The sequence below is a fragment of the Macaca nemestrina genome, chromosome 3 (assembly GCF_043159975.1).
Source record: "Macaca nemestrina isolate mMacNem1 chromosome 3, mMacNem.hap1, whole genome shotgun sequence".
Lineage (NCBI taxonomy): Eukaryota > Metazoa > Chordata > Mammalia > Primates > Cercopithecidae > Macaca > Macaca nemestrina.
Window position 1 is genome coordinate 14,974,927 of NC_092127.1, and position 26,096 is coordinate 15,001,022.

The following is a 26,096-nucleotide window of genomic DNA, read 5'->3' on the forward strand; positions in this document are numbered from 1 at the left end:
CCCACGTTCGCCTCCCAAAGTGCTGGGATTGCAGGCGTGAGCCACTAGGCCTGGCCCCAGATGTATCTTTTAACCCACTTATTATCTTCCAGCATGCTTAATCTGCTGTTAAAAATATCCATAATTTTTTAATTCTAGCTACAATATTTTTCACTTCTACATAATCTCCTGGTTATTTAAAAAATCTGACTGATTTATAGTGCCAACCATATTTTTATTCTTCTAACAAACACACTTATGTTATATTCTCTAGCCACTTATTCCAATATCTACAATCTTTATACTTCAAATTTTGTTTTACCTGCTTTCTTGACTTGAATTCATAGTAGCTTGTTTCTTCATGTGTTCTGTTTTTGATATTGAGCATATGTTCTTTGGAACTTTATCTGTGGGAATTCTTCCCTTCAGACTTCAGCTTAAGATATAGTCCTCCAAGGGCTGAGGCGGGTGGATCACGAGGTCAGGAGATCAAGACCATCCTGGCTAACACGGTGAAACCCCATCTCTACTAAAAATACAAAAAATTAGCTGGGCGTGGTGGCATGTGCCTGTAATCCCAGCTACTTGGGAGGCTGAGGCAGGAGAATCGCTTGAACCCGAGAGGTGGAGGTTGTAGTGAAGCAAGATTGCACCATTGCACTCCAGCCTGGGCGACAGAGCAAGACTCCATCTCAAACAAACAAACAAACAAACAAACAAAAAAACAAAGATATAGTCCTCCAGGGAGAATTATGGTTGTTTCTACCAGATTTCTGGGACATTAAAATCACAGCACCAGTTAAATGTGTATTTGTAACTTGGTGTTTCTGTGGCCACAGGTGGTGTTAATTCTGGCTCAAAAACTGTGTATGTTTTTGGTAAATGACTTTTTAGCGAGATTTTTCTGGCCTCATTCAGAGCTAAAGTTGAGACAGACAAGTTTCCTTCTTTCCTTTAGGATATAAATAGTTTTTCTCGATTGTATCCTCTGGTTATTAACTCCAGGGACTGCTGGCTTTAAAAGACAGAGTGTTTAGGTCTTTGTTTGGGCTGCAGTCGTTGCTCCAATTCTGTGGGCCTCGAGTTAAAACAGAAGCTCTAGTCGAAGATAGATCAGTTGTTCCCCCTTGGGCACCTTTCAGCTTCAGTCCTCACTTGCTTTTTGTGCTTCATTCCTTTTCGGTAGTTTGGTCCTGTGGGTATTTTTTATTATTTATCTGTGAAATCTCAGCTAAGCATTTAGTTTTTTTTTTTTTTAAAGAAATATATTTCCAGTATTTTAGATATTTTGATAATGGGCACTTTTTAAAGGATATCTGCTCTGGCAAAAATACTATAAACGTTAGTTAAGAAAATGAGATTTTGGAAGAAGCTGGAAGTGATAATGGTCTTATAAAATACTTACACATGTGATAGTTGTTATATTAGAAATTAATAGTCAAAATTCAGAAAATTTATTAGCTGTACAAATTAACAGATTATAATTTTTTCTATAGAGGTAAATTATTAATTCTGTAGTGTATCATTAGATATTGTGATGATTCCATATGTAGCCTAATTATTATCCAGTTTAAATGCTATAATAGGTAAGTTCTTAACGTTTCTTTTTAATGTGTTTCTGACCAAAGCTGTGGACATGAATAGATGCATCATGAACATGTTACACTACAATGTAATAGAATTGCCATATTTAAACTTCAAAAAATTCTAAGCTATTGCCCAAGCCCAAGTCAGGCTCCTCTGAGTCTTCTTTCTGACTAGGCCCTTACCTTGGACTTTGTCCTTAGTTCCAATGGGCTCTGCCTGTTTAGCGCACTTTTAGCAAGAATCTTGCTGGGCTAGTCTAGTGAAAATCCCCTGCCCTTTGTACATAAACAACCTTGATATCTGATCAAATTCCTTATTCCTTACCCTCAATATCTTGTCATGCTGCTTTGCCTTCAATAAAAACCCTGTCAACTCAGTGTAAGAAGAATCCCCCATCCCTGATGTTTTCTCTTAGTAATTTTTCATTCACTGACCCCTACTCCTTGACCATAAATTCACACTTGTTCCTTATGTAACCAGAGTCAAGACCAATGTCTCTACCACATTATAAGACCCATTGCAGCAATCCCTATACCTATCACAATATTCTCGCTTGAATAAGCTCTTCCATACTGTCTCTAAAAAATGTCTTGAATATTTTTAACAAGTGTTAAAATTGTAAAAATTCTAATATAATGGATAATATTAACTTATTTTTCATAAACAAGGCACTCTCCTGAGGCAGGAGAACTGCCTGGATCTGGGAGGCACACATTGCAGTGAGCTGAGATCACACCACTGCACTCCAGCTTGGGCAACATAGGGAAACTTTGTCTCAAAAATAAATAAATAAAGTACTCTCAGAATGAACTGAGGACACACATAAAAACTCCAAAGATACATTTCGATGGCCACAGAAAACACACTACAATCTAGAGATCTTAAATAATTTGACGAAGAGAGAATGGGTTAAAAAGGTTAGTAAGCATGGAATTTAAAAAAGGGATAACCAAAGAACAAAGAATATTTATGCACTCAATCATTGATTTGACACACATTTACCGACCACATACCACATGCCAGACACTGTTAGACACAAACATATATTTTCCTCATCTTCATGAAGTATTCAGACAAGGGCAAACACCAAATTATATTTCATCTATGAAGAAAAAAACATCCTGAATTAAAGGTAAAGGAGAAATTTTGTTATATATTGTGCTCAAGAAAGAAACTGATAGCCGTCCTGTGAGTTAAAGGCTGAAAGGTGACCAAAGATAGAAAGGCCCAAGAAGACAGGTGTTTAAAGTAGACAAATTCTGAGAAAAGAAACAGCTTATATGACTGATACATAGTGGGGAAAAGGGAAACCAGTAAAGTTAAAAAAAAAAAAAAAAAAAAAAGCCTAAGCAATTTTGAGCAAGAAGAACAAAGCTGACAGTATCACACTCCCTGATTTGAATATGTATTACAAAACTACAGTTACTGAAACAAGGCACTGGCATAAAAACACACATACAGACCAACTGAAAAGACAAGGGTGCCAAGAATACACAATGAGGGAAAGTAGTCTCTTCAATGAATGGTTTTGGAAAAATCAAATATTCAATGCAAAAAAAAAATGAAATTAGACTTGATCTCTCACTATATGCAAAAATCAACTCAATATGGACTTAAGTGTAAAACATAAAACAATAAAACTCCTAGAAGAAAACTTTGGGGAAAAGCTTCTACAGATTAGACTGAGCAATGATTTCTTGGATGTGACACTAAAGCACAGAAAACAAAAGCAAGGATAAACAAGTGGGATTACATCTAATGAAAAAGCTTCTGCACAACAAAGGAAACAGTTAACAAAATGAAAAGGTAAATTATAGAATGAGAGTAAATATTTGCAGACCACGTATCTGAAAAGGGGTTAATATCTAAAACTTATAATAAACTCAAACAACTCAATAGCAATAAAACAACCCAAACAAAAAATGGACAAGGGAACCAAACAGACAGTTCTCAAAAGAAGACATGAAATAGCCAATAGGTAAATGAAAAATGGCTTTTACCAGTCATCAGGAAAATACAAATTAAAACCACAAGAGATATCAGCTCATATTTGTTAAGTTGGCTATTATCAAAAAACACAGGGCATGTGTTAACTAAGATGTAGAGAAAAGAGAACACTTTATACTGTTGATGGGAATGCAAATTGGTAGAGCCACTATGGAAAACAAGATGAAGGTTACTCAAACATTAAAACTAAAATTACCATTTGATCCAGAAATTCTGCATTTGGGTGCATTTCTAAAGGAATTGAAATTAGTTTGTTGAAGAGATATCTGCACTTCCATGTTCACTGCAACATTATTCACAGTAGTCAAGATATGGAAACAACATGTGTGTCCATTGATGGATGAATGGATAAAGAAATCAATTGTGACACCATGATTCATGGTAATATATACACACACAGGAATGTTATTTAGCCTTAAAAAAATAAGAAAACCTGAACATTTGTGGCATCGTGAATGGACCTGAAGGACCTTATGTTAAGAGAAATAAGCCAGTCAACAGAAGGATAAGTACTATATGATCTCATGTATATGTGGAGCCTAAAACAGTCAAACTCACAGAAGCAGAGCAAAGGGTTGGTTATCAGAGGATAGGGGAGGAGGAAACTGGGGAAGGATTGGACAAAAGTTCTAAAGTTTCAATTACCCAAGACAAAAAAAATTTTGAATATCTCCTCTACAGCAAAGGTCCTATGATTATCAATACTGTATTGTATACTTTAAAAATTGTTGAGAAGATAAATCTTAGTTAAATGCTCTTACCACAAAAAGAAAAAACAAAACAATCGAAAGAGTGGGAGAAAACTTTGGGAGGTCATGGATGGGATTATAGCATTAATTGTGTTGATGGTTTCAAAGGTGTATCTCTATCTCGGAACACATTAAGATGTGTACATTAAATATCCATAGTTTTTTGAACATCAATCATCTCTTAATAAATATTTTTAAAACTAAATAAGCAATAAATTACTCATTTAAATATTCTAAAAAGTTAAAACTGTCTACAAAATGTACAAAAAATAAATGCAATTTCACATTTTAAAAAATGAGGCTCAGGAGATTACCAATGGGATATTATTCAGAGTCTCGTGAGCTATAAAAGGGATCATGAATTTCAATTTGTTGCATTGGAAATAAAGGGCTTTGGGAATAGAAGTAGCATCATTTGATTTACTTAAAAAAACTTAATATTTATAGTGGAGCTTTAATTAGATTAGCAGGAGAAACAATTAGGAAGCTGTTGCTGAGATTCATGTACAAAATTGTGTAGCCTAGACAAGCAAATGGAAATAAATTATTGGATATTTCTCCCACTATTCAAAACAGAGTGTCACCTAATCAACTAATAACTTTTCATGATTATTCCAGTGTTCTCAGTAGGTCAATATCTATGCCAAAGGTAAGTTCACTAGGCTCATATATTCAGTGACAATATATAAGCCTGCCATAAGGCCAATTATTCTCTACTAGATGTATATTAAATAAGCAACTTTCTGATTGATCCCAAAATTAAAACTTTCTTTCAAACTTAGGGAGTGTTAATTCAAATATGCCAATATTCTAATTATTTCAAAAGTAACATTACTTTTGGTAAGTGTTTAAACTGGCATTTTGTGCTGTATATCAATTTTTGATGAGATGGTTAGAATGATTGAATGCTACTGAATCCAATCAACTCTCAGTAAACTAGCACTAATTCTATACTACATTGACTTAAAGAGTATATGGGGCTTTCATTAAATAGTAAAGCATCTCAACAATGTGTGGAAAATATTATAGGTTTAGCATTGGTAGAAACAACTGAGAAAATGAAAAAAAAAGCTAAATAAAAGAGGCATCTTTATCATTATACTGAAGTTGATCTTTCTGTAGCTTAGGCAATGTACATATATTTTGAAAAAATAGAATAAATGTGCCTTAAAAATAGCTCCATGGTAATGAAAAAAGAAAAACTAGACAATGAACCTAAAGTCCCAAATTCAAGTTTGATATCTTCAGCTTACTGGAAACGAGGGCTTGTAACCATCACTTAACCACAAAGGTCTACAATTGCTTTCTCTTGAAAAGTAAGAATTAAGCATGATGAAGATTGATAGCCCATTAAGCTCCGAAGTCCTATGTCCTATATAATGTGAAGTAGAATTTGTTAGTGCAAGAAAGCAATAATAAAGGCCACAAAGGGTAAAGCTGAGATTTGACCATGTCAGAATCCACCTTAGTTGTATATGAATGGGCTGATCAGCTACTCTTCAGCTACAGAAGGTTCCCTCTGCCCCAGAAACACATTCAGTCGCCTACCCATTCAATCAGGACTATTATTCTGAAAAGAATAAGATTTACAAGATAGCTACCAAAAATATGTAGATGCATAATATTCCATTTGACCTTATATAAATTAAAACAAATAATATAAATGTTCATCAACAAAAATACACTAGGAAATTAAACATCAAATGTTATCTGAAACAGAGCACCACAATCAACTCAATTTTTAATATATGTAATTACTCTACTTCCCAATGCACTGTAACAAGTTCATTCATTTATTAATAGAAAAAATGCATATTGTGTTTCCAATATGATAATTAATGCATCCAACAAATATTTAGTATCTACTATATGCTAAGTGCTGTGCTAAATAGAGGCCATTGTCCTCACTCTAGTGAAAAAGTCAAACAAATAAATGAGGAGGATGATAACAAAGAGTGATAAGTAATTTGAAGAAAATAATTATGGTGTTAGGAAAAATGAGTATTATGAGGATTCCAGCCATTCTCTCACATGACCTTTATATATATAAAAAAAGAATTAGATCCATACTAATTTTATGTCATACTAATTTTATAAAGTATATTCCTACATTTTATGTTAACTGCAAGATGAAATAGTTAAAATTATCCTGTCTTTTAAGCTATTGTGTAATTTAATTTTCCAGATTACTATAAAGAGTTTTAATATTATCTATTAATGTACTGACTTAAACATACATTAGTTGTCTCCTTCAAGCCAGAGAATAAATCTGCAAGGTCATTTAATCTAATTTTCTCAATAAATATACTTTAAAAATATATATTAAAAAAATATTTTTTAAAGAACATAACTTTTCTAAAAGTACCCAATCAGTGGTTAAGCAGAGCAAGGAATCCACGTATTCTTCAAATAAAGTTTTGAAGTTTTTTACGGTGTACGATTTTAAACAATTATTACTGCTATTCAAAGAATGACCAACTAAAAAGCTTTTGTGCTTAGTGAGATTTCAAAAGATTCATCATGAATAATTAAGTTAATAAAAACGGTGTGAATCTTCTCCAGGTGCAAATATTCCTGGGCAGAATCAATGGTGTTCCTTATGAAACTTGTGGCAATTTATCATTTAAATCAGAAAACCACTATGTGAAAAGAGACAAGTATAATAAGAACATCTAGAAATAAATCTGGGAAACTCTTTATTGTCACTGAATGTAAATAAAACTTTTTTACTAAAGCGTAGAGAGAGAAATTTTTCATATGAGAGGGTTGGAAGGTGGTGACTTATGCTTTCCCGTTAAACAGAGAATTTCAGGAATAACTAATGTGTCGAAATAAGGAATCATTTTTGACATGTCAATAGACTAAGTTAAGAGATGAAAGTAAGGATTTCAGAATAAATATCTGAGGAAGTTTTGGGGAAAATCTAAGATTCAAGGAGCGAACATTTTGATCATGGCTGATAGTAAATAAAAGCCACTATAAAGATCAAATAAGTTTTAATTTTTAAAAAATTCGATTACTTTGAAATACATAAACAACACAACACAGACACAGACACACACACACACACACACACACACACACACACACTTTTCTTTTCCAGTCTTCCATCCAAAACCCAAAGTAAATAAATGTGGGAAGGGAGGAAAACAGGGACAGAGAAGGAGGGGGGAAAATAGAGAAAAAGAAGGACAGAAAGGCTAACATGATGGAGAAAAGATGGACCTTATGGTACCATGTGACCTAGCTGTTCTTCTCACTTGAACTTACTATGAAGATGTAAAACGGAAAAGACAAAACAAAACAAAACAAAAACAAAACAAAACAAAAACAAGTGGGAAGGATTACGTCTCTAGTAGCCATCTCTTTAGACTTCACACTTTCATCTTTTTAGAACCCTTACTATTACTGAAGGAAACCCAACTTAAATCCAGTCAACAATGCTTCCTGGCCAGAAGCTGGCCAGGCTTGAGAGGATTCTGGAAGCAGCTGGTTCTTCCGTTCCACGGGCGTTCATGCACCACATTGTCTTCTCTTCCCCAGCCCTCCGCCAGGGTCTGGGTTTACTGTTGACTCTTGCATTTCGGTGCAGAGTCTAAGAGACAGTGTCACATCCGAAAAGACCTAAAGTGTGTCTTTTCCCGGAAGAGAACACTAGAGGGTCCCTCCCGCGGGGTTATACTACCTAAATCACAAAATCGCTGACTTTTCCCTGTGGCTTTTACCGCCCACCTCGCTCCAGTCGCCTTTTGGTTTGTTTGGGTTTTGTTAAAGGGTGAAATGCTAAGCCCCGCCTACCGTCGTAAGTGGCCTGTCACTCCGTCCCGCTGTGCGGTCGTGATTGGCCAGCAGGACGGGTCGTCGGGCCCCACCCCCCCTTCCCTTTGCCGCGCTCCAGGTCTCGGGTTTTAGCCCAAGGTGGAGAGCGGGATTCCAGCGGGCGGCGCTTGGAGCAGGTGGAGAGGCATCCTCTTTCCCGCTGTTGCTGCTCTTCTTCCTCCAATCCTGGGTCTCAGTCAGGGAAGGACGAACATTCTTCCTTTGCTGGTGGAGCTTTAGAGAATTGTTGCCCAGCACCTAGGCACTTCAGACATTTCATCTCACTCATTTTTGTAATTTCACTCTAAAAATCACCTGCACATTTATAACCCTGTGACTCTCCCCTTCTGCTCAATGCTGAGAAGGGGTCCGCATACTGCAGGGAGCTGTCTAAGGTGCTGAAGCTTCCCAAGCATCAGTCTACACCAACACCATGCGGGGTTAGATTGCACATTTTCATTCTGTCTTTCTGGTTCCCCATGCCTTGGATAAGACTATTTTCAGGATCGTGAATATCTCTCCGTATCATGGCCCACGTGAGACACTTTCGGACATTAGTTTCGGGATTTTACTTCTGGGAAGCAGCACTGTTACTCAGGTGAGTCCGCTTGGATTTAACAGTTGGAGAACTCATTAAGCCTGTGTATTACGTTACAACCACTTGTTATTGATGAAACCGGGAAATTTGCAGTTCTATATTGACTTGTTGAAACAATCAATTTAATAGCATTGCTGTCTATCTAAATTATCTAGCTGTCTATCTACTGAGACCTACTCATTTGTTTTTTCATTAATTCGTGCATTTTAGCAACCGGCATCTTGAGTTATTTGCAGCTGAGAAAAAAAAAATACAAATTATTTCAAAAGCCTACGTTTTCCTTCTCAAATTGCTTTTAAAGTTCCCCTTTTCTAAGTGAATTATATAATTTTGGTGTTACTCTCTTTTTGAAAGTTACAAAACATTTACTATTTAGAAATGAGACATTACTTTTTTAAATGCAGAAATATAGAAGACAGTCGTTTACTGATGAGAGAAACTCCAAACATTGTTGGTATATTCAAAGGTTAAGTTAAATGAATCAAAATAAGGGCCTTGCAAGTACTATTTTCTAATGACCTAGTTCAGGTAATACATGAAAGCAAAATCATAAATAGATTATTAGATGTGTTCTATGTCAGGAATAATCTTCTTGATGAAAGTAATATTATAACAAAGCCATTAAACTATGAAATTGTTCTATAACATGTCATTTTCTTATCATGATCCTGTCATATTTGGCAGGCTTAAAAAATAATTTAAAGAGTATAAGAGAACTAGGCAAAGGATCAGATAATTTTACCCCATTCTTAATGAATGTGTAAAGGTAAGGTACTGCTCACATAGAATTTTAACCCACCAATATAAATTTTATTTAACTATTACAATTAATTACCATAGGATTTCCATTTTTATGGCTTGCAAGGTTTTCAAAGGAGGATTGAAGTCAAATAACTAGAGTAACCAAGTTATATGTATACTGATTTCTATTAGGAGTATGTAAATATTCTTTATTGTTATGTCAATTTTTCATCTTTGGGCTACCTTAAAAAAACCAATAGTGTATCTCAAACTACCTTATAGAAACTTAAATTATTTTGATTTGCTTATATAGAATAGAAACTGATTTTGATGGTTATTATTTCTGAAATTATTGATTTTTTCCCAAAATAAGAAATTCAACTATTTTTAACCAAAATATTTTCAATGAAAATCATTTTTATATGATCTAGTAAATTTTTTTAACTTTATTATTGTCAGAAATTTTATTTGTAATAATTAAAGCAAAATATATGGAGCTTTTATATTTATGAAATTTTTATGTAAAGGAGTACGAACTTCATGTTAAAATATAAACTGATAATTTCCCTGTAATATATTTCTTCATGGCTTAGATGGTAAAATGCATTTTTTCAAAGAAATCAGATTAGCTTAGTTGATAGATACTTAGATTTAGGAAGCTAAAATCAGAAACCAAAATGTTTTGGTCAATGAGGTTAAATTTGTATAATGGCAATTCACTATGATATTTGTTAAAACATGTTCTGAGATAAATAATTTGCATCACTAGATTCCCTGATTTTTGTCCAACTGTGTTAAAAGCTATGAAAAGTATTTCAAATGGATGACTGTGATTATAAGAATTTATCTTCATTAATCTTAAGTAATTGTAGTTAGAAATACATTTTATGAGTAGCGCAAAAATGTAATTCTTTGAAAAGACATATAACATACAAAAGTTTTACTTCTTAACTTATATTCTTCATCAAGTTTTTCTTTCTACTTTCATAAAACAAATAAATTTTTACCTATCCATGACTAGTCTTAGATGAGAGTAAGTTATCACTCTCTGAAGAACTTTAATTATATGTAAAAAATTAAGCATTTTCACTTTTAGTGATGACAGCCAAAACAGAATTTCCTGTGGAAAAAAAAGAAAGCTCCCTCTACTGGAAATATTTTGTAAAATAAATGTCTTCATGGAAATGATTCTTTATTCTCTAATTCCAACCCTGATGTGTTGAGCACAGAGGAAACAAGAAAAAAGATAAAGACAAAAGAAAGTAATGGCATTAATTCCTAACATATTTTTAAGTTTGAAAACAGCTTACCAGGGCAATTTGGAGGCAACAACAATCAGAAACCACAGATATTTATAAGTTGATAATTTACTGGTACAGACTTTTTATTTCATAGGCTTTGAAGATTTTTTAAAAACATATTTTTGAGATACAATATACACAGAGAAAAATGCACAAATAATACATTTCCCTCTAGAAAAAGTTTTGCAAAGGGAACACACCTAAGTGAAGAGACTACAGTTCAACAAGTAGAAGTGAGACTGTCACAGAAGCACCCACCCCACCCTCTTCCTCCACCATAATCCTTTCCAAGGCACTACCTTGGTCAAAGGTAATCACTCTCCTGACTTATATAATAAATATGTTTTTTTTTTCCATTTTAGAATTTTATATAATTACTCTGAGTCTGCTTTATTTTTATAAGTGTTATGTTTATGTGATTTATCCATATTGTTGCATGTAACAATAGCTTATTCATTCTCATTGCTGTATCATATGCCATTATATGAATACATCATAATTAACTTACCTATTGTCCTGTTGATGAGTATTTGGGTATTTCTTAGGGTTTGTTAGTACTGCTGTGAATATCTTTGAACATCTTTTGTGGTGAATACATGTATGCATTTTGGGATCATGAAGTTAAGGTCCAAGACTTTCTCTGGAAGGGGAATTGCTAAGCATAACATAGGCATGGGTGTGTTTAACTTTAGTAGATACTGCCATTATTCCAAAGTAGTTGTATGTTTTTACACTTATATCAGTAATGTATGAGAGTTTCTGTTGCCTACTAGTACACAATTTGATCAGTGCAATGTTATCATAATATACAAATTTTTAGTATTTCTAGCATATTTTTATAAACCTACAGATGATACTTTAGTGCTTTTATGTTTTTAAAAGCACTAAAATATCATCCATACTTTAGTAAATAAACATTATTAAGGCAAAAGCAGCAGAAAAATATTTACAAAATATTTACAAAAAAGTTTTTAAAACTTTAATACTTGGTTTGGATATTGCTATTTTATGAAATAATTCTTCTATGACTTTTGGATTTTAGTTATCATATTAATAAAATAAAGAACAAAACATCAGTGTTCAGCTTTCTTTGAAATGCAGATAAGTGATCATTATGAAGAGCTTGCAGAACAACTTCCAAAAGCAGGGAAACAGCCAAAAATATTTCATTTAAGTTGATTACTTTCTTGTCATATCATTTAAATTTTCATCTTTACATGTTGATATCAACGCAGGATTTCTATTTGAATAAATTAGGGCACATTGTATCAAAACCTGAATGTGTGAATTTCAGATATCATAACAATAAAAAATATAATATTTTCTTGGTTTACTTCAAAGCCTTAGTAAACTATTTTAGCATGGAACTTACTGGTTTTGCTGTTGGTATGTTTTTGGAGGATGAGAGGAATAATTTTTAATGTTGTCTCTATTTGTCTATGTAAGATATTGAAGAAAGCTGTCTTTCTAGGAATAAACTTTTACTATTGTTATGATTTACTACATGCAGGTGTAGCAAGATTCTATATAGTTTTTAAAGAATCTTTGATATATATAACGTGATTCTTCCCTTTTTCTCTGAAAATAACAATAAATTGTCCCATGTATGGAAGAATCATAGTCCAGTCCATGCCTCGAGCAAATTGCGCTGCCAATTGAAAGAACATCTTGAAAAATATTTCTTCTTCTATATAGTTTTTCTTCCCTTAAACACACAATTGTGTACTGAGGCAAGCCAATCAGCAATTATGTGTTTACTGTATAAGATTAAGTAATTCAACAAGATTTATTCACGAAATTCTGTGCACAAATTTTTGTGCTAAGCACAATTTAGCTATGGATGATTGAACAAATATTACCTTTTCCATTTAGCAACTTGGAGTCTAGAATAAACTGAAAAGGGTCAAACAACAAAAGAAACAATTACAGATAGCAATATTTTAGGGAATATAAGGAAGCGAAACCATCAAGAAGCCTTGGTATTTGTGGTGGGCCTTGTAAGATACTTGTTCAAGGGACAAAATGATATATAAAGGGAATATTCTATGCAAAAGGAATGATACAGATACATAGTATGTGATTGGGAAATGGTGGCTGTCAAATTTAGTTGAAATTACAGTCAATGATTCAAAACTGTATTCTACAAGCAAAACTATTGAGCTAGCTACATGAATAAAACTACAAAAATATGGAGGAGTCACAGCATTGCTTCACAATGGAATATGGCTAAAATTTAGAAGCAAGTAATTTAATTGTAACTGAGAAGTCATCATTACAGGAATAGTTTTATAACTTGACTCAAAATTTCCCTGTCAGTTCTTTTCTTTAAGAGGTAGTGTTTACTTCAAAATTACAATTAGTCATAGGATTGGTGATAGTAACTATATAAGAGCTATGTAAAGAAACAATGACACAACTACTAGAATAAAAGTTTATTCTGATTGTTTTAGAATTTGGAAACTATGTGAGAATATTTCTCCAAAATGTAGTTTCTTAAAAGAAATAGTGAAATATAGTAGAGGATTTGCATAGTTGGAAGAAAAGAAGACATTGAATTTGGTTTGGGGTATTTTGAGGTTAAGATGCTTGCAGAAAAGCTAGGTTTCCTGCCATCAGCTGGGAATTCAGATATTTGCATAGATTTAATTGCCAAAGCATGGATTTACAAAAGGTTATAAAGGTGAGTATACTGTGGTGAAAAGAAAGAATGGAAAATACATTTGTCAATGATGAGGATAGAACACTTGGAGCAGGACATGGAGAAGTACTCAAAGATCCTTGAGCTCAGCTGTATTGATGAGACTTATCAGAACCAAATGATGAAGTTGCAGATTTATCATAGTTTTATGCTATTTATCTCAAGGACCAGTTCTTATTAATAGCATATATTAATATATTTCTATCACTTATCAAGAGAACCTTATTATTAGCATTTCTCTAATTTTAGCTAATCTAACAAACTAGTCCATATTTACAGATAACATACTTTACCCAAGTTTTCTCAGGACATTTTCAGGGAATTATTTTGGAAAAGGTACATCATCTACTTTTCCTTATATCCTGAAACATATCTAGTAAAGTCTCCTTAATTTCCCCACCAAACTTGTCTCCTACCCTTTTCTATAGGATTATTTATATACTTGCATTAACAGTACTTACAGGGTGTTTTTTGTTGTTTGAGACAGAGTCTCCCTCTGTTGCCCAGGCTGGAGTGCAGTGGTGCAATCTCCGCTCACTGCAACTTCTGCGTCCCAAGTTCAAGCGATTCTCCTGCCTCAGCCTCCTGAGTAGCTGGGACTACAGGAACGTACCACCATGTCCAGCTAAATTTTTTGTATCTCTGGTAGTGACAGGATTTCACTGTGTTAGCCAGGATGGTCTCTATCTCCTGACCTCGTGATCCACCCGCCTCAAATTCATATGTATGCACATGTATATGTGGAAATACAATGTTTTTATTTTTTGAGTTTTAGGTTTTTGTTTTTTTATTAGGTGGATGGTATATCCTGTGGCTTTATTTTGCTTGGGGAAATGGCCAAGAGAGACAATTGACTCCTCCAGAGAACTGGTTCTAGAGTGAAGGCAGAAATTCCAAGACAGAACTAACTGTTTAGCAACAGACACAGTGTATAAATGGAATGAGCTGTTCAGTGACAGTCAATGAAGCTATTCTAACAACTGCATGGCAACAACACACATTTTCAATAAATGGAGTTTTAAATCCTGAGATGTTATCAGAAGGGAAAACAGTCATAAAACAATACAGCTCAATCATAGTGTATTTCTGAAATGTTTTCCTTACTAGAGATGCTTTTAGGAGGAAGTATTATGAGTACCTTGTAGGCAACACGATGCACAGAGGCAATCACCTCAGTGGTACAATTAGGAATAGCATAAAATTTAAAGGTCTCTGGAAAAAGCTTACTGATTGGAAGGATTTCCGATGTAAGCAATGAAGAATTCTCCATGAGTGTATACAAACATTTGCCATAACCAATTAGGAATTGTGGACAAACCCTGATATATTTCTGATAATATTATACAACCCTTGCCAACACAGAATGATTGGGCTTACAATGGAGGTAACTGGTCCATCCAATATCCTAACTAAATTTTAGAATCTCTGAACAACACCTTCAACAGGTGGTCATCCCTTAAACTTTAAAATTCCCTGTGATAAGGACTTGTTTACTCAGAAGGAAAATATTTATTGTTTTTAATTAGCAAAAACTAAAATGTCTTCTGTTTTCTCCTAGACAAAGTCAACTACTTTTTCCTATATGTACCTCCACAAATATTTGTTTCTGTGTTCTTTGGGGTTTTTATCCATGTACGATGACCTTCCTGTTCATAAAAATTGTGCATATATTTGAGCCATGGTTTTAAATGATAATGTTTTCCATGCAGGCACTCCATGCATGAAGTTTGGATTCTCTAGTTTCAGAGAGCCCATGGCATTCTACCTGAATATCTCTGTAACTTCTATAATAATGTAGGGAGCAATGGCTACATGCAAAGCAGTGTGTTAAGTACTGGGGAAACAAAACCCCAACTTTTAACACTATATCACTGTGGAGAGGAGAACCTGTGATATCCGTTTCCAATTTGTGTTTTAGATTTTCATGCAAGTTTTCTCTCTGTATCTAAATTTTTACTCCCATGGAGATAGAATCATTTCTGGCCTTTGTTTTACCTCCATAATGTTCATTTCAATGCCATGCATGCTCAACAAATAATACATAAGCACTGAGATAACATCTCCTGTCTGTCACATCTTTCTAGGATTTTAGATTTGAATTCTATTTAGTTGTCTGTGTTATCATGTGGAGTAAAAAGGAAGTATTGTGTTTAAGATCTCATAAAGTTTAAAGGATCAAACAGTCTTCTTTGAAAACAAGAAGAGGTTGTAAAACAGATACAATTGGCAGCATCTAGTGGAAAAGAGAAGGGTTTGATTCTTTCACCCCTGGAAAACTGAATTTGTATTGTGTAAAGCATTTGTATTGTGTGATGTAATGTATACTTCTCAACTTTTTTCATTATTGCCTCTTAAGGCACCTTTCATAGACATTTTTTGTAACTGACTTCCATGAAATTGTAATACCATAGATATATCGTGTATTTTCTTATGTACTCTCTCTATATATTTATTTAAAAATAAAAATAATAAGACTTTTTATCCCCCCAAGAAAAAATCTTCTGCCCACCCACCTTGGGATGATACCACCCCTTGTTATAATGGTTGCTATGCTTTTATGATGCTTCTTTGACTAGGGCCATATAACTTATAATTTTGGGTCATGGCATAGAAATAAAACCATAAAAAAGTATTCATTTATTTTGAATTTTACTAGGACTTTACAGCTTTTTATAATAAACAAGTAAAACAGTCTGTAAAATAAGTTAGTCTTAAAAGCATTAGAGAACTTTAGCAGTATATTTTTCTATAAATGCATATGGCTTCAAAAAGCCACTAGACTTTCTCTGTAGACACTGCTGCTCTTACTAATGTCATATCATAATTTTATTCAAATATCTTTAAAAATAATCTTGGATATATTTTCATTTCTATGTCATTTGTTTTTCTACACACTGTTGACTAGGTTTAGACTCTGCTGACTTTGTTTTTGATGTCAAATACATGTAAAAAGTTTACATTCCTTCTTAAAGTTAACCTTTAGTTACAAAGCAAGATTTCAACAGTTGGTCTTGATATTAGCTCTGGATGTTCTCCAGTTTAGGAGTTAGGAAATATGTACAACAATCTCACAGTAATGTTACTAAAAAATTAAAAAAAATATATAATTGGCAGCTAATTGTGGCAACGAGTAAAATACTACTAATGAAAAGAAAATAGATGTAATTACTAGAGCAGTAGGGTGTGAGGAAATTACCAGCAAATAATGCTTGCCTTCTCTGTGGGTGGTGGGGGGAGTGTGTCAGATTGGTCATCTAATACTTTAGGTGGAAGCCTGCAAGAAGTTAAGTGATTTGAGTCTCAATGAAATGACTACCCAAATGTCCTCCACTGAATGACTGGGAGAAAAATGTGAATCCCATCTCTTTGCCTGGCTAATTCCTGTTTAACTCATTTCACATTCTCTAAGAAGCCTCTGGTCTCCCTGAAGTCTAAATGAGGATGCTTCCTCTGTGTGCCAATGCCACATTTCCCAGGACTGTTGCCACTGTCTGAGTTCTCCATCTAGCTCAAACTGTGAAGTTTTTGAGGGCAGGGACCAAAACACATTCCCAGTTCTATATGCAGGGCTTGAAAGAGTGTCTAGCATGCTAAAAGGGCTTACTAATTTCTGGTATGAAGCACTATTTCTTCTTTTCAAAAGCAAATTAACAATTTCAGATAAATAACTCCAGGCATAGCCAAAATTACTATGCTGTCATTCTGTGCTTCTAACATTCAGGTGAACATTCGATGAAGAATTTGGTGTAGCTTATTTTTCTTTATTCCCAATTTTATGTGTCTGTGGTAAAATATATCCCCACTTGCCTCTTATCTCTCCTTTTCACAGAAAAATGTCTAGAAAAAAAATCTTAAAAATTTTCATTTTCTTACTCACCTATGCCTTACTTGTTCTTATTTGGAAACAATTCCCCACTCTACTATTTCATCAGTAGTCAGCTTTCATGTGTGATGGTTTTTCTTAAATATTTTCAACTAAAATAATGCTTCATACCATAATAGCTGTAGAAAATTGCTATTTCATATAGAAGACATATCTTTAAATCAATGTGTGATGTAATCATCTAGTTTAAAAAAGATATTTGCACTGAAAAGAGAAAGCATAACTAAATGACAACACTAAATATTAATCAAATAAATGATGCATGTTCTCAAGGTATCATATTTGAATTTCTAGTTTTACACCTAGCAGAGTTCTGGGATCAAAATCTCTAATAAGTTTCTAATTCTCTAGATAGATGGAGAACCATTGGTATCACAGAACATTTGTATTTGTCTTTTAATCTCTTTGTTTACATACATTTATGTGTTAATCCTATGAGTCTCTATAAAAGGTAGTTGAGTGATGATTCTTTGCTGACAATAACTGAAAATATAATTATGAATAACTACCCAAAATAATAATAATAAATATTGAGAAAAAACCTTTTTTTCTGGAATGGAAAGGAGTATAAATTCTTTAAAAAGAAGGAGAAAATATTATATGAATCTTAAGCAGGTGATGGAATTTGAATAGGCAGAAAAGAGGATGGAATTAGAATGGGCAGGAAAAGCATTGTTGCCACAGGCCACAGTTTCCATGTGGAATGGAGAATATGGCGAACTTCATGGAGATATTTCCACATGGGCCCTCAAGTTTTCTTTTCAAATGAATCCATGCTGTATTGTTGTGTTAGGACTAGCTGCTGAGGAAAATCTGTATGACTCTTCAAGGGAATTATAAAATATCAGCAAATGTTTATTCAAATAATAATTTTTCTGTTACAAAATATTTCATTGTCCGCACTTGATTGTAAGGGAAGAAAATATTTTAATAAGCTATTCTGTATTCACTTGTCCAATTGATGTCAACATACACATGTTTTTGTTAATTTCCGTCATTTAAAATCAGTTTGTTCTACTTATCAGAAGTTTAAAGACAGAAACTAAATTATTAGTAGGTTAAACAAGACAAACATCCAATAAAAAAGAGAGATATAAGTTTTCTTGATTTTATAAACAAGTGATTACATTTCTGATAAGTGATGAAGATGGAAGTGTGTAATGAAATCCTAATCCCAGGAACTTAGAGAAAATCTGTCTTTATAAATTACCTTCTTATTAATAACAAAACAATCTAATATGTACTAAATATTTTCCACTAGTTATTAAATCATTCCTTTATAAGAAGTGACTTACATTTAGTCTATTAAAGTACCAAGAGACTTTTCTTTTTTTGTATATCCTACTGTCTAGCACAAATAAATGGACCTCTGTGTCCTTAACTTGACTCCTGTTTTATTTATTGGTAAGAATAGAAGCAGCAGAGGATTATAAAGATAGAACTATTAGAAATCTTCCTTCTGCTTTATGCTGTTTCTTTGTAAAGACCTTAAAACACTTGAAAAGATTCTAAAATATTTTTCCCCTTAAATCTCTGAAATTTAGGATATCTCTTGCTGCAAATCTTAAATAGGGTGAGAATCATCAAAGTCATTGACTCTGCTGCAGACCTTTGCTGGTGCCTCCTGAGACTATAGTGGAGAATTAGGTTTTATGTGTAGCCTAAATATTTCCCCCTAAGTGATAACTGTGAACATAAAATTTTGCTCTATTTCAAAAGGACGAATGCATATCATTCCCTGTGGGTATATGTATAGTTATCATAAATACAATCTCACATCAAAGATTACGCTTAATTGATATGAAAAAAATTCAAATTCCTAGAGAAAAATCATAATTAAATTTTAAAACATAGTAGTAAAAGGATGAGATATATGCCTTTATAAGAAATATCTCATTTATTTCAGATGTTTTCTAAATTAACTGTCCTTGAATTCTCTTGCCTCTCCTCATTCACTTGTGTGCCATGTGAAGATAAGAAGAAATTTGGAGAAATAAGACTCAGGATTAGATCCTGGTTCTCTCTTTGAAGAACTGAGTGATCTTTCTATAGACTGAGTGATTATATTTAATATGTTACTTTTAAAATGTAAAGTGTAGATCTGTTCTATCTAACTACAATTTTTTAAAACTAATATAGTCAAAATCTGATGATCTCTCTTTAGCAGAAAATACACCCTTAGCATTAAAGCTATAATTTCTTATTTAGTTAAATATTAGTAACCTTGGTCGGGTGCACTGGCTCACTCCTATAATCTCAGCACTTTGGGAGACTGAGGTGGGTGGATCATTAGAGGTCAGGGCTTCAAGACCAGCCAGCCTGATCAACATGATGAAACCCCATCTCTACTAAAAATACAAAAATTAGCCAGGTTTTGTGGGGCACACCTGTAATTCCAGCTACTAGGGAGGCTGAGGCAGAAGAATTGCTTGGACTGGGAGGTGGACGTTGCGGTGAGCCAAGATCGTGCCACTGCACTTCAGCCTGCGTAACAGAGCAAGACTCCATCTCAAAAAAGTACATATATTAGTAACCTTAATGCCAGAGATCTATCTTTGTTTCTAAAATTCATTGTATAGTAGAAGAGAGGGCTTTTGAATGGCAAGAAAGTAAACAAGGGATGAACAGACCAGCCTCTTATTGTTGTTTTAGTACAGATTAGGTTCATTTGTGAGTGACAGAAAATGCGCAATAACATTGGTTTAAGAAAGATTTTTCTTCCTCTTAAGAGTAAAAGAAAGAAAAGAAAAGAAAAAAAAAGAAAAGAAAAGAGAAGCAATTGAACAGCTCAAGGCTGGAATAGAGGGTTGTCAGTCCTTCTCTCTTGCTGTTTTGCCACCCTTAATGTGGGATTGCTTCTTTGAGATAGAAGATAGATGCTCTGCTTTCATTCATTCTGGCTTCTTTTTAGCCATCAGAAAGAAGAGCCTTCCGTTTAAAGGCACTTCCAAGATGTTAAAGATTTTGCAGTTTTCCTGGCAGGCTTATGTGCTTCTGTGGCCAAGTTTTGGCCAAGAAATTGTAAATAGAAATGGCATGCTGAACTTCTTGGAAGCATCTCTAAAGGATGTCCAGAGCTCCAGATGCATTCTGCCTTGTGGAACTCAGACCTTCACTGAAGCAAAAAGGACTGTGACAGGTAGGAAAGGAGCATGGTCAGATCATCTCAGAAATATCACTAAAGAAGTAATATGGAAATAGTTGAGGGGTGGATACCCCATTATACATGATGTGATTATTACACATCACATGCCTATATCAAAAGATCTCATGTACACCATAAATATAGACACCTGCTGTGTACCCACAAGATTAAAATTAAAAATTAAAAAAAAAGCATGCCAAGAATTTGACAACACAAATGAAAAAAAGAGAAATAATATGGATAACTGTGAAGAAAATGTGTTTATTGTTGGGGAGGGGCAAAACTGGCTTCAAAAAGCATAGTACATGATCAGTACTACAGCAGATTTCAAAAATAGAGAGAAGGAAACACAATGAGAAATGACCAAAAGAAAAAAAAAAAAAACTTGTCCATTGATTGGATGTGAGAAAAAGAAAGAGTAGTGTAAGATAATTGTATTTATTCCTTTAGTAACTTGGAGAATGATAGTGTCATGACAAAAATAGAATATACAAGAAAACAAGCAGTCTTGTAGACAAATATTGTGAGTTAAGTTCTTGATATATATAGTGAACGTGATGCCTATGAGATATCCATTTAATGAATATACAAGTGGGAGTATAAGACCTGGAAATAGGTGAGATTGGATGGCGAGAATTCTGGGGAAGGGTTTTCCAATATTTTTTTATTGTTGAGAAGCACACTTTGAGGTTTCATCCTGTTGGGGTAAATAAACCTGGTGACTCACAGAGATCTCTGGCCTATGGGCTCCAGCTGTGCCAGGCCCCAGCTCACACCCTAAAGACTGAGCTACGGAAAACACAGCAAACCTATAACCAACCGGGGCATGCAGATGAGGAGAAGTCTTTCCCCATCATGGACCTAACTATTCAATGTGTGGTCCTTTAACCAGGAGGAAAATCATCAACCTGGAAGCTTATTAGAACTACAAACACTGTCTTTTACCACATACTCACTGACTCAGAATGTGCATTTTATCAAGTGATATGGTTTGGATGTGTCCCCACCCAAATCTCATCTTGAATTCCCACGTGCATTCAGTTTTAAAGCGGAGACAGCATAGAAGTTCAGAAAGTTTGCGGCCTGATGATGCCATAGAAAAGAAACTCCCATTTTCTGAGGAGAAATTCAAGCTGGCTGCAGAAATTTGCATAAGTAATGGGAAGTCAAATGTTAATCACCAAGATAATGGGGAAAATGTCTCTGGGGCATGTCAGAGACCTTTGTGACAGACCCTCCCATCACAGGTCTGGAAGTTTAAGAGGAAAAAATGGTTTTGTGGGCTGGCCCAGGATCCCTTCACTGTGTGTAGCCTAGGGCCTTGGTGCCCTGCATCCCAGCCACTCCAGCCATTACTAAAATGGGTCAAGGTGCAGTTCGAGCTGTTGTTTCAGAGGGTGGAAGCCACAAGGCTTGGCAACTTCCATGTGGTGTTAAGCATGGGGGTGCACACAAGTCAATAACTGATGTTTGGGAACCTCCACCCAGATTTCAGAGAATGTATGGAAATGCCTGGATGCTGAGACAGAAGTTTGCTGCAGGTGCGGGGCCCTCATGGAGAACTTCTACTAGGGCAGTGCAGAAGGGAAATGTGAGGTGGGAGCCCCCACACAGAGTCCCTACTGAGGCATCACCTAGTGGAGCTATGAGAAGAGGGCCACCATCTTCCAGACCTCAGGATAGTAGATCCACCGACAGCTTGCACTGTGCACCTGGAAAAGCCACAGACACTGAATGCCAGCCCATGAAAGCAGCCTGGAGTGGGGCTATACCCACAACGCCACAATGTGGAGCTGCTCAAGGCCATGGGAGCCCACCCCTTGCATCAGCATGACCTGGATGTGAGACATGGAGTCAAAGGAGATCATTTTGGAGCTTTAAGATTTGATTGCCCTGCTGCATTTGGACTTGTATGGGGCCTCTAGCCCTTTTGTTTTGTCCAATTTCTTTCATTTGGAAAGGCTATATTTACCCAATGCCTATACCCCCATTGTATCTAGGAAGTAACTAACTTGCTTTTGATTTTATAGGCTCCTGCACAGAAGGGGCATGCCTTGTCACTTATGAGACTTTAGACTGTGGACTTTTGCGCTAATGCTGAAGTGAGTTAAGACTTTGTGGGGACTCTTGGGAAGACATGATTGGTTTTGAAATCTGAGGACATGAGATTTGGGTGAGGTTGGGGATGGAATCATACAGTTTGTCTGTGTCCTCACCCAAATCACATCTTGAATTCCCACATGTTGTGGGAGGGACATGGTGGGAGGTAATCGAATCATGGGGGCAGGTCTTTCCCATGCTGTTCTTGTGACAGTGAATAAGTCCCATGAGATCTGATGGTTTTAAAAGGGGAATTTCCCTGCACAAGCTCTCTTTCTTTGCCTGCTGCAATCTATGTAAGACATGACTTGCTCCTTTGCCATGATTGTGAGGCCTCCTCAGCCACATACAACTGTAAGTCTATTAAAACTCTTTATTTTGTAAATTGCCTAGTCTCAGTTATGTCCTTATGATCAGCATGAAAATGGACTAATACATCAAGCTTTCCATGCTCCACTGGCAGAGTGGCAGAGAGGCAGAAAAGGAGAGAGGAGAAGAAGCAGCTGGACATCAGAGAGAAGCAGATTGACTTCAGAGGGACTGCTTGGACAGTGGAACTTTGGAGAAAATTTCAGTCAGGGATGGCCAAACTCCAGGGGAAGACTACATTCCCACTTCATCCCCTCTCCAGTTCCCCATCCTGCTGAGAGCCACTTCCACTAATCAATATAATTATCCACATTCACCACCCTTCAATTCATTCATGCAACCTTATTCTTCCTGGATACCATCAAGAACTCAGGTACTAAGAGGGCAACTGCAAAAGGCTGTCACCTTGACTCCCCCACCTCCTCCACTGAGCTGTTAAACACTTAAGCCATCCATGGACAGTGAAGCTAAAGGAGCACACTGTAATATGTGCTCCCTGGAGCTCCAAGGGTCATGGATACCCCCCTTGCAGCTGCCGCAGGGCCACACAGAGTTCTACTCCTGCCAGCACCCAGAAGCATTCTTCCTGATCCCTGCACCCTCTCACCTGTGTGCTCACCCTCCCATGAGGGTTCGAGAGCTGCAGGCTGAGTAGACGAGCTAACCCCTTTGTGAGTCTTGCCAAGGGATCTGTTTCAGAAGGAGATGTGAGCTTGTTTATAGTCTGGAGAAAAGACATCAACAGATTTGGAAATGCTTAGAAAGACACAAGAGGGATACAGAAGACATACGGCAAACTACCTAAATTAAGATGACGAAGAGTTTTAATAGCAATAGCTGAAGGATAGATTTTTAAATCAGAAAAGGGCTAAGTCTTTGGAACTAAATAGAAAGAGGTTAGAATAGAGGCAGAATATATTAAGTTATAGAATTGGAGGTTGTAATTTCATAATTCAGCATAATTCATTAGTTGAATGCTCAATTATATCTTTGAAGTGGGAGATCTCAAGTGTGATAAAGATGAACAATGAAACAGACCAGTGTAGGCTGATGCAACTGGTTACGAGGCAACACAGAATAAAGCCAAGTCTGTGTTATTTCTGGTACTGTGGTGTGGCCACACTGTAGTTTTCAAAGAGGATTCAGTCCAACCTCATTGCAGCAGACATTTCTATTGCTCTGAAGAGGAAGCGAATGAAGCCAAGGAATGATCTTTACTTATTAAGGCTCCACTAATTTTGGTGGCAATGTCAGAGATAGGACCCACATCACCTAACTAAAATTCTCTGTTTATTTTTCCAAAGGAGCACTGTATTAGACTTTTCTAGAGAAAAAATAATCATCTCATCACTCTGTAAAAGGTAAAATATGACTCATTTAATTAGAATTATAGGACAATCTTTAATCTTTTCATTGGAAAATATGAGACTGAAACAAATTCAGACGTTTAACTCTTTTTAAAAATTCTTCTGTATATGAGCACCAAGGTTGGCATTGTTGGCTTATATTTTTCACTTACATTTTTGAACCATTTTCTTTACATGTTGAAAATACCTGCCTTTTTGTACAAAGCACAGTCTCTAGGGATTTTGTTATGCTTGATTAAAGGAACGTGTGTGCTCTTATTGCCACAGGAAATAACTTCTGTAATTTAGAGGCTGTCTGAACCCTTTTGTTTCCTGGGAAACTGTTAATGTTTGCCCATAATAGTTTAGGCATACAGATAGAAGAAAGGTAGGAAAAAAGGATGGAGGAAGGGGGAGAAAAGGAGAGAAGGGTGAGAGAGTGGGTAACCTAGAATATTAGCTTTAAGTATAAACTGAGTATTAATCTTAAGAATAATGTTAACATCAGTGATTGCATCTTGTAACCTCTTCTCTCTCTTACTTTTTAAAAAGAATATAATTCTATAAAAACCTTGAGGTATAGCTTAATTTTCAGTAGAGTGAAATTGAATGACACCATTCCTAGTGCTATATTTACCTCTCCTTACCACTTTCAATTATAAACTCTTTTTTCTGCTTTATTGTTTAATTTTCTCCTTCGTTCTATGCCATTTTCTCTCTCCATAAAGGAATGTCAGGCAGAGGTGGGGCTTCTTGCACCACAGGAATAAAAAGGCCCAATCTGTCTTGAATATACTTAAGATAGAAAGCCTTCCATTTAAAGGGGATATTAACATAAACATCTGTAGTTATACAAGCATGAATATCTACCATAATCTGAATGAGTCCCTACTCTGCTGGTTCAATACTATTTATAAAAATAAATTTAGAATGACTTCATTGCAATATTCTGTGTACATCTGTTTTTAAGTCTGGAGACTCTAGAGATTGGTGCTTCAAAATATCATGCTTTTATGTCCTGAATCTTATTGATTTGAAGATTTATAAAAATGCATTTCATTAGTACTATTGCTATATCTTTTCCTTTGTAAATATATAACTTAAAAAATCCCAAGTATAATGGTAATTTCTGTCAGTATTGCTTATTTCTGATTGGTGAAATTACTTTTTCCCAGTATATTTGCAGTATTTTTTTCTGATAATACACATAAATTAAAATAAAACGTATATAGTGTTTTTATTTTAAACGTGCTTTGTGCTTATTTTAAAGTTCTAGGAAGTATTTTACCGCATAAAATTTAGAAGATAATCTCAATTCTTGATCAACTTTTTCTGCATTGATTTTATGTAATCATTTTGAAATTGTGACTAGAAAAATGTACCTGAAATCATGCTCAGTGACCTTTTGGTAAGTTAAACAGATCGAGATATATTTAGAATATAAGGAAGAAAATGTTCTTGAATTGAATTTCAAATGATCCACCCTGTATGAAACTGAGTTCTAGAAGAACTCTAGAAATTATAGCAAAGCAACATAGTTGTGTTGTTTTTCTAATTCAACATAAAATGTGTCATATGACACGATCACTGCCCTTAGTCTTGAAGTTTCCAGGCTAGTAAAGAGAATTACGACTTGTAAGTATTACATATCAACATTGAAAACAGTGAATGAGAACAATATTTGTGACATAACCTATGGCCTGTAAGAATTCAGTGAAGGAGGGATAATTTCTGGCTCAGTTAAGCCAATAAAGGCAATATGGAGGACATGACA

The 26,096-nt window shown here is 35.0% G+C and overlaps 1 protein-coding gene across 2 annotated transcripts in view; it reads left to right on the top strand.

Annotated features, from left to right (window-relative positions):
- The first annotated feature begins 8,205 nt into the window (after positions 1–8,205).
- The window catches only part of LOC105466647 (glycine receptor alpha 3), a 179,234-nt gene continuing 161,343 nt past the window's right edge, over positions 8,206–26,096 (top strand). For both annotated transcript variants that reach the window (XM_011715716.3, XM_011715717.3), the window contains exon 1: positions 8,206–8,739. In XM_011715716.3, the coding sequence (XP_011714018.1) occupies positions 8,669–8,739 (71 nt within the window). In that variant the 5' untranslated portion in view covers positions 8,206–8,668. The remainder of the gene's footprint in view (positions 8,740–26,096) is intronic.